The sequence below is a fragment of the Andrographis paniculata genome, unplaced genomic scaffold, assembly GCF_009805555.1.
Source record: "Andrographis paniculata isolate CXL003 unplaced genomic scaffold, ASM980555v1 Contig35END, whole genome shotgun sequence".
Taxonomy (NCBI): Eukaryota; Viridiplantae; Streptophyta; class Magnoliopsida; order Lamiales; family Acanthaceae; genus Andrographis; species Andrographis paniculata.
The window spans coordinates 2,964,698-2,974,519 of NW_026137568.1; the positions used below are offsets into that span (position 1 = coordinate 2,964,698).

At 33.4% G+C, this 9,822-nt stretch overlaps 1 protein-coding gene across 1 annotated transcript; it reads left to right on the forward strand.

The window, feature by feature from the left end:
• The first annotated feature begins 4,168 nt into the window (after window positions 1-4,168).
• On the forward strand, window positions 4,169-9,822 carry LOC127249368 (centromere protein C). The gene is made up of 10 exons (XM_051272127.1): window positions 4,169-4,764; window positions 5,318-5,529; window positions 5,630-5,718; window positions 5,803-5,905; window positions 6,013-6,191; window positions 6,335-7,402; window positions 7,646-7,731; window positions 8,320-8,407; window positions 8,490-8,597; window positions 9,203-9,822. The coding sequence occupies exons 1-10, from the start codon at window positions 4,621-4,623 to the stop codon at window positions 9,328-9,330; spliced, it is 2,205 nt and encodes a 734-aa protein (XP_051128084.1). The 5' UTR covers window positions 4,169-4,620; the 3' UTR covers window positions 9,331-9,822.

A 9,822-nucleotide genomic window follows, 5' to 3' on the forward strand; every position in this document is an offset into this window, starting at 1 on the left:
AAGGTCGACCAAGGTCATATCTTCCTAAAGATAATGGGTTTGTTTAGAGAGGATTTTAGAAATTTGAAAGTTTGGGAAAAATAATAAGTTAGAATTTAATTTGATGTTTTATGAGAAAAAAAAATTATATTTGTGATATTTTTAAAAAATTTGAATAGTTATATATATTTATTTTTAATAATTTTTTTTTTTTCTAATTTTTAAAAATTTGAATTTTATTTAAAAATAATTAATTTTTATTTTTATTTTATTTAAATTTATTTATTATATATTCATTATATAAAAATAATATAATTAAATAGATTGTTATAATGTAAAAATAATTAAAACAATAAATTTAATAAGCAATTAAATTGAATTATAAATTAAAAAATACAAATAAATTATAAAAATATTAATATATTAATAATATAATTAAAAATTACAAAATATAAATAACAAATAATATTATAGTATTAGTATTAGTATTTTTTTAAGGGCATTTGGATTTAAATATCTCTAACCTAAAACACATTTAAATTCAATTTCTCTTTATTTTGAATGTATTGCACTCTCATTTCATGGAAAAAATCAATTTTGGTGCCAATATAATCAAAATTTATCAATTTTGGTCCCAATATAAAAAAACTCATCAATTTTGGTCCCAATATAAAAAACTCATTAATTTTAGTCCCAATATAAATAATTTCAATCAATTTTGGTCCCATTATAAACATTTTCAATCAATTTTGGTCCCATCGTTAAAAAACTAACGGAAATTGCTGACATGGATATGACGGAGGTGACGTGGCAGTTGACCTGGAAAGTACATGGCCATGTACAATTATACACACATGGCCATGTATATTTCAGTGTATAATTATACATGGTCATGTTGTTACACGGCCATGTACAATTATACACGGCCATATTGTTACAGGGCCATGTATATTTCAGTGTATAATTATACATGGACATGTTGTTACACGATCATGTACAAATTATACACGGCCATGTTGTTATAAGACCATATATATTTCAATGTATAATTATACATGACCATGTTGTTACACGGCCATGTATAATTCTACAAGGCCGTGTAACTTTCTGTTTTGGTCTAAAATTTTATTTTTTTTTATATTTTTTAATTTTTTATTTTTTATTTTTTTGAATTTAGAATAGTTGATATAGTTAAAATGGAAAAAAAAATCAATAATAATCATAATATAATTAAAATATATCAATTTTAGTTCAAATATAAATATTTATTGAGTATTTTCTTTTGGAAGATTTTGTTTAAAATTCTACTAGCAAAAAAATTTCTATTACAAACATCCAATTAATGTATTGAAATAATAAATTAATTTTTAGTAATTGGATGTTTGTAAAAGAAATTTTTTTTTATAAATAATAAAATTTTAGACAAAACATTTCAAAAGAATATATCTTATAAATTTTTATATTTGAATCAAAATTGATAAATTTTAATTATATTATAATTACTATTGATTTTGTCCATTTTAACTATGTCAACTATTTTAAATTCAAAATATATATATTTTTTAAAATATAACAAAAAAAATTGTACATGGCCGTGTATTGTACATGGCCGTGTATAATTATACACTGAAATATACATAGCCATGTAACAACATGGCGGTGTATAATTATACATGGCCGTATACTTTCCAGGTCAACTGCCACGTCACCTCCGCCATGTCGACGTCAGCAATTTCCGTTAGTTTTTTAACGGTATGACCAAAATTGATTAAAAATGTTTATAATATGACCAAAATTGATTGAAATTGTTTATATTGGGACTAATATTGATGAGTTTTTTATATTGGGACCAAAATTGATAAATTTTTGTTATATTATGACCAAAATTGATGAGTTTTTTATATTGGGACTAAAATTGATAAATTTTAGTTATATTGAGACCAAAATTGATTATTTTCCCATTTTTATTTACACTTGACTTCCTAATACTCATTTTACCCATGAAATCATTATATAATGTAATGAATATTGTTTGTACTCTCATTATTTTTATATAGACTTACATTATATAATTACGTACTCTACAATTATCTGCCAGTACAAAGAAACTGTAAAGTTATGTGCCTTAAATTTTTATTTATATACTAAAATAAGGAGTACTTTGGGGACACAAAGGACCTCAGGTGTTACGCCCCGAAAGCAAGGGGATACTAACTAACAGCTGAGTCCTCCAATCACTTATTCACAAACTTCGTGTGGGACTAGCCAAGGAAAAACGAGACAACCATAACTTTAATAAGCCAAGCTTTATATCTAGTGTATTTTCATCGTTGATAATTGTTATCGCTGATCATATTTTATACAACTACAATAATTTTTAATGTACTTTTATTGTGAATTCATATACTCTGGATACAACTAATTTGCAATTTATTTGTAATGATATATGCTCTCACATATTAGTTGGGTACGTCGAGGAATATAAGGGAAATCTCATCTAATTTTGAAATCATTCAATAGTGGTCTCATACAAAAATTTTTATTCAATGCACAATCATCAAAAAATAAAATGGAATTTCAATCATGTGATGAGAAACCAGAAATACCTAAGATAAAACCTCTTTGCAACTTCGTGAGTTATATCCTAAGTGACCACAACAATCATATTATTAAAATGTTTCACCGATTGTGATTCAAATAGTCTTTTTTTGGTCGGCCTAATTAGACAGAAGTTGTATGAGAAATTATTTTACATGCGGGTTGTTCTGCATCACATCTATCGTTTCTTGGATGGCTGCGATTACGCAATAAAGTTTTGAGCAAGTGACATAGCCTCAACACAAACGTTATATACCATTCAAAATCCTTCCGTAGGGGTGCATAAGTAGCTTTGTTAAAAACGGACGTTCATCATTTCTTGTGGTGCATCAAATATCTCTGCATTACCTTACAAAATATAATTACCCTGTTGCACATATCATAATAAATTAAATATATATTCTACACATACTGGTGTACGAAAGTTATCAGCTATATGTCGGAGACAATATGCGTGGTAGGCTTTAGAAAATATGGCGGGAATAGATTTTAAAAATTCCGAGTGTCTATGTAAAAAAAAGTTTATTTTTTTCCAATTATACCGACTATCAACACGAAAAATAGACCTTAAGCTCCAACAAAATAATTCTCAATTTTTATCATTTTCGACAGACACGACTACATAGAAACAAAATTTTATAAACATCCAATCTACTAGCATATGAAATATATACCAAGGTTCGTACATGAGTATTCGTATTACATATCAACCAAACCATAGTATCTTCAAATAAATAAAACATATAATATTATACAACATGAGTATAAGATTAATAACTATAGGTATACTCTACCAAATAAATATTTTCGGTGAAAATGCCCACGTTTACTACCATAAAATCGCAACAACCCTTTCAAATATGTTTCTCCTATACATACTGTTTTATACGATGGGTCACCATGATTGTAAAAAATTATCAACTATTGCGGAATTTCTTGAATATGGCACAATCACCAAAGGATTGGTGAAATAATAGTGAAAATTATCGATCATACCTGAGTTTCGATATTCGTCTTCAGTGGAACGTGAAGAGGATCGGTCGTGAGTCCTAATATATCACTATAATCAACCAAAAAATTATCACAACAAAAGAACATTCGAAATTAGAACTTCCTCTTACGAGTGTTTTTCTTATGCGAAATAAACCTAAATATTGAAATATGAATTTGATATCACCATCGATCACTCACAAATAAAATAGAAGTTTAGATTGAAGTTCTTTCGCCTAGAAATAAGCTATCGATGAGAGAAAAATATCTAGAATGATAAATTAGATTGTAGAGAGATAAAAGATAATATAGTAATTGATATTGGGGGTGGAGAGTTAATGTTAATAATTATTAAAATGTGGGGAGAAAACGTGGATATAAACTGGAGAAAAGGTGGATATAAACTGAATTTAAAGATAAAAATAGAGGTAGAGATTTTAATTCAAATGTCGATTTTTTTAATATTATTAATAATTTTTTATTTAATAAAAAAATTGATAATATATAAAAAATTTAAATTAAACATATTATTATAATTTTAAAATATACAAATTTGGCCAAAATCTTAATGGCTAAGACCTATATCATTTTCCTCATCCACACCACAGCAGCCGCAGCCGCACTAGCCAAGGCCCAAGGCAGCCACCAGGTTCTTCCTCTTTCTTCTTTTCTTCACCGATTCCTACCTTTCTTCCCCGATTCTTCTTCTTCTTTCGCCGATTCTTGTTCTTCACCTCTTCTTCTTCTGCTGCCTGCTCCGGTCTTGCGCGACGGACTGCCAGATTAAAAAAACAAAAGAAAAACAATTAGGGCCGAACCGTCGGTTTAATTCACGGTTTGGAGAAACTATAAACCGAAACAACCGTAGTTCGGAACTACGGTTTCGGTTCGGTTTGCATCCGGTTTCGGTTCGAACTGTAACCGCATAAACCGGCGAACCGGCTGTTCGAATCGACGGTTCGGAACCGAATGGGCAAGTCTAATTCCCGCCCGTCGAGGTGCAAATGCATTTGAAAAACTAAGCTCTCGACTGCGGTGAAGAAGAAGCTTAAGATGGCGAGGGAGGGTTTCGTTGACCCACTCGGCGGGATTTATGGCCCAATGCTGTTTCCCCGCACCATTAGGCCACCAGCGGATGTTCCGGTGCCCGCCGATGCAAAAGACCTAGAATCTATCCACACTTTCATGAAATCTTTGGTATACTCGCCTCGCCTCGCCTGTTTTATTTTATTTTAAAATCTTGTTCGTTTTTACATCTCGAAGTGTGTACTGGTGCAACTGAGTTTGAGAAAGCGAGATTTGTTTATTTTTGTTGCGTAATTGAAAGGTTGTTCACGTTGCTTGGTAATATTTTAGCTGGATTTCGAATTTACGTTCTTCCTTTGTCTCTAATTTAGGGATTCGAGTTCTTACAGAATGAATTAGCTATGTAGGGCGGCGGCTGTGGCTGAAAGTGTTAAACTAAGTTTTGAATGATACCAATTCAAATGATATGCATGATTCTCAGTGCAGCCATATTTGTGCTATATTTGTAAGTGTTTTTGAAGAAAAGCATTACTCTTTGTATATGCTGAGTGTTTCGTGGAAATTAGTGCAGGCTTGATTGCAAATGAGCAGAAAAATCAATGTGGGATGTATATGATGTGTTGTTGTCTTTTACCTGGGTGGTGATGGCTCTAAGTGGTTTTCTGAATTATGCAAACTTGATATGAAGTGAGATTTTTATATAAATTATGCATTACCTTTTCAGGAGTTCAGGAGTCCTGAAAAGCTCATGAATGAGGCAAAGAGAATTGTCGATGGTGGAGCAGAGCTTCTGGAATCTTATCTTGCTACGTTTACTGAGAATGTGGGCAAATCTGATGCCATTACTGCAAAAGATAAGGACAGGCCTCAAGAACGACGACCTGGTCTTGGTCGAGCTCGTAAGAGGGCTCCATTCTCTCTGAGGACCAGCTTAAGGTGAGGACAGAAACCTTAACTAATTAACCTTTTTGTTCGTATTATATGCTCTGAATATAATTTTGTCTAGATCATAACTGCTCCTTTGCTTTCATTGCAGTCATCCTTCTGTGAGCTTGGAACCAACTGTGGATCTTGATAAGCTTCAAGATCCGGATGAATTTTTCAATGCATATGAAAGGATGGAAAGTAAATATTGAGTCCTGACACATTGGCGTCTATAGTAGTCTGTTTTCTTTTGAGTTAGTACCTTATTCATCTTCATTATTTCAGATGCCAAGAAAGAAATTGAAAAACGGCTGGGAGGCAATGTGGACAATGTAAAAAATTACAAACCATCAAATAGTGGACGTCGTCGTCGAGAAGGAATTCTTGGGTATATTAAGTGTTTTGTTAGCCATATGATTGCTTTGTGATTCATTTAGACATATTTTATAATTTTCTTTGGTTGTGTTTCATGAACCACACCTGTTCTTATTGCAGGAAGTCATATAACTACAAGCACCGATACTCGTCAGAGCCTTCTGAAAATGATATATTAATGTCATCTCCAGAAATGGTGGGTCGGGATGTTGCTGCTTCTCCCCAAGATGATTTGCAAGAAAAGTTGATTCATCCAAAACCTATTCCCGATTTTGACATAGAGGAAGTTGAACTAGCTGGTGCGTAGATGCATTGTATATGTACAATCCAAAGGAATTAAATTTATGGCACCATTCCTGTTAATAGAATATTAAATCCTGAATGTTCTTTAAGTGAAAATCTTATAATCTCACTTAGTATTCTGTGCACTCTGATCTTGCAGCATCTATGAAGAAGGCAGAGAATGAAGTCAATAGTATCTTGGAAGAACTTTTGTCATGTAATAATGAGAATCTAGAAGGGGACGGGGCTCTGAATTTATTGCAGGATCGCTTGAAGATCAGGCCTCTTGATCTGGAGAACCTATGCACAACTGAGCTGCCTAGTGCTAGAAGAACTAATACATTTACTGTGGCAGAGCGTTATCTTGGAAATACTAGTACACCCACTGCGACAGAAAGTTCGCAAAAGCAGCAGAAGAGTACGCCAGTTATTAGCAACTTGAATATATTGAGCCAGAAATCTATGAGTCATGATCAAGTTGCTAATCCACTAAATCTTGCTTCACCGACTCCTCCAAGAAGTCCATTTGCTTCAATATCTTCACTGCAAAAGAGAATTTTGCAACCCTATCCCCTGAGGGATCCATTTTCCCCTGCTAATCTTGATGTTTCCGATTGCCGAAATGTTTCTCTTCTTCAACCCAAGAATAAGCCACTTGATAATGCTAAACCAACAAAAGATTTGGGCTCGTCCAATGAATTGGAATCATATGTTGAGGCCGAGAATAGAGAACCTGATTTGGAGTCATATGTTGAGGCTCAGAGTAGAGAACCTGAATTGGAGTCCTATGTTGAGGCTGAGACTAGAGAACCTGAATTGGAGTCCTATGTTGAGGCTGAGACTAGAGAACCTGAATTGGAGTCAAATGTTGAGGCTGAGAATAGAGAACCAGTAGTTTCCTATCCTCTGAGAGATTCATTTTCCCCTGTTAATCTTGATCTTTCTGAATGCCGAAATGATTTTCCTGTCCAACCCAAGAATACGTCACTTGGTCAGGCTAAACCAACAAATGATTTGGGCTCGTCCAATGAATTGGAGTCATATGTTGAGGCTGAGAATAGAGAACCATTAGTTTCTAAAAAGAATGCACATAATGATGTAGGGAAAGAAAATACTCCTCCTGAGCAGGTTATGGATGGGAGTGCTGGCATAAAAACCAAAAATGTTGAGTGTAGGCTTAATGAGTTGGAATCTGACGAGGTTGAGGAAGCTATGAATATTGATCAGGGTAAGAATATTTTTCAACTGATGGTTAAGCATCTTGTTGGATGACAATTATGTTACCATCTTCTTGGTGTTTATTTTAGCACACTTGTAGCTTCATGACACGGGCATGCATGAGATGGTTAGGCACGCTCTTTAGCAAGATATGAAGAGAATGACTATCCACTAGTTTACCGGATAGCATATAGTTAACTATTATTTTAATAACTAAGATGTTCTATATGCATCATTTTCTTCCTTGTCGCAGGCAACTCAGTTCCTTCTGCACCTGAAAATGTCGGAAGAGATCATATGTCAAGCAGAAAGCAAACCAACAGGGAACAACAGCCAGAGGTTATTGCTTGTTTTAATTAAATATTGCTTATTGATGTCAGTATGAATTAACTCCCAAATGTGGTTTGATGCCTAGAATTTGTTATTCTGATGTCAATGCTCCTAAACTTTGGAATTTTTTGGGGTTCTTATGACACTCTATAAGTTTCAGTCTTCAACAAATATTTTCATTTTGCGATTTTGATTGTTTGTTCTCCTTGCTGGTTTTTTCCTACTTCCTCTTCCATACCAGTTATCATGACAAGCTTTCTCTTGCTGGATTGTCTAGATTAATTTAATTCAGATGGACTATTTGGCAGTTGGTGCACTAGTGATTAATAACTGCCATTTGTCTCAGCAAGAAAAGAAATTTGTATATCTCTTAAGTGATTAAACCGGATCTTACACTGTCCTGCTTGCTGTGTGTTTTAATTTTTCTGAAATTGTCAATCTTCCAATACCAATGTGATTATGTATTGATAAATATTTTATATGTGCCCGTATAAGTGATTCAACCTGCTGGGGTGGATTAATAGAGTATTTATGTTCTCATTTTAACGAAATTTGGTATATCATGCAAGAATTGAAGGTTTCTATCATTTTTCTTAGGTTCGCAAATCAAAGCCACCAAAAGGGGGAAAGGTAGCAGGGGAAAAACGCATCCGAAATGCACATCCCATGAGGAAAAGCCTTGCAGGTGTTTATAAATTTATCTGAGAAGAAAATGCATTATCATTATAACTTGCTCGGCTTATTGTCTACGTGCACTGACAATGCAGAAGCTGGAACATGCTTTGAATCTGGGGTAAGAAGGAGCAAAAGAATTAGGATGAGACCTCTGGAATACTGGAAAGGCGAGAGGTTCTTATATGGACGAGTAAATGACAGTGAGTATTATTACACTGCTTTTCAATGCTTTGGATGTCTGATGATGATTCTTAGGCCTTTAGTGCAGTGGGAAGATTGTTATTCTTTTGATATGATGCATTCACTTTTACTTGTTTTTGTCTTCCCCTATTTAGTATTATTAGTCGGTTCAGTGTGTCTGGTAGTTGAGTTAGCAGAAAATAAGAAACTTGTTGATTGAATAAACTACACTATAAACGAAATGACGAATCCTGCTTGTTGCCTTTTGCTATAAATAACATTTGGGATTGAGGGATTCTACTAACATATTGAAGTGTTCCTTTATGTTGCCTCAACCTTGAACTTCAGTTCATGACCCACGTAGTTAATCAGGCCACATTATCTTAAATCATCATTCACTTTGTTCATATTGCATTTTTCATCAACACAATTCCCTATAAATATTATTTTAAAAAAATACAATATACATATATATATATATATCATTCGCTTACAAAAATCAATTTTTCAACACAAAATTTTATTGTTTATATTATCGACACAATTCCTCATATCTAACATAAAAAATAAATTCATCCAAAAAACACTAGGTGAACAAAGTGATTACTTTTCCTTTCTGTTTTAGGCTTGAAGCTGATAGGAGTGAAGTACATCTCTCCTGAAAAAGACAACGGAAAGCTGAAAGTGAAGCCATATATTCCTTCGGATTCTTCTGAATTCAAGGAGCTTCTCGAGCTGGCTGCTCGCCATTGAACTTGCTCACAGTTATATCTGAGACCTACTTCCCAGGTAGAAGATGCATGCATAGATATACTAATCTTCAACTTTTCTGTGTTGAAATGTTACTTGAGAGAGAAGAGAAGATAACGTTTCCGAGGGAAATAGGGAATGGATGCATAACAAATCTTTGTCCATCAAGCAACGCTGTCCATTTTCAAGGTAAAAATCGAAACATTGATCCCTCTACCTAAAAATACGTATATGTATGATTATGAATGTCGAGTACCGCATGCCTAACTTGTTTGAAACATGTTCTGCACTTTGTCAAATCAACTTATTTGATGGCATAAATCTCACTGTCTCGTCATCCCTTCTGTCATTTCATGACTGCGGCTGTGGATGGTCCAGTATCTGTGTTTTGTGTTTGTATGTTTTCTGGTCAAAGTGTGAATTTGATTTGTTGCCTGAATGGATTCTGGTTTGGTTTGTCCTATTTAGACATGAAGATTAGATTATACTACCTCC

Excerpts from the sequence above, each read along its gene's own strand:
- LOC127249368 (XM_051272127.1), top strand. The coding sequence starts at position 4,621 with ATGGCGAGGGAGGGTTTCGTTGACCCACTCGGCGGGATTTATGGCCCA. Across the intron at positions 4,765-5,317 it reads ACACTTTCATGAAATCTTTG|GAGTTCAGGAGTCCTGAAAA; the intron begins GTATACTCGCCT and ends TTACCTTTTCAG. Across the intron at positions 7,732-8,319 it reads ACAGGGAACAACAGCCAGAG|GTTCGCAAATCAAAGCCACC; the intron begins GTTATTGCTTGT and ends CATTTTTCTTAG.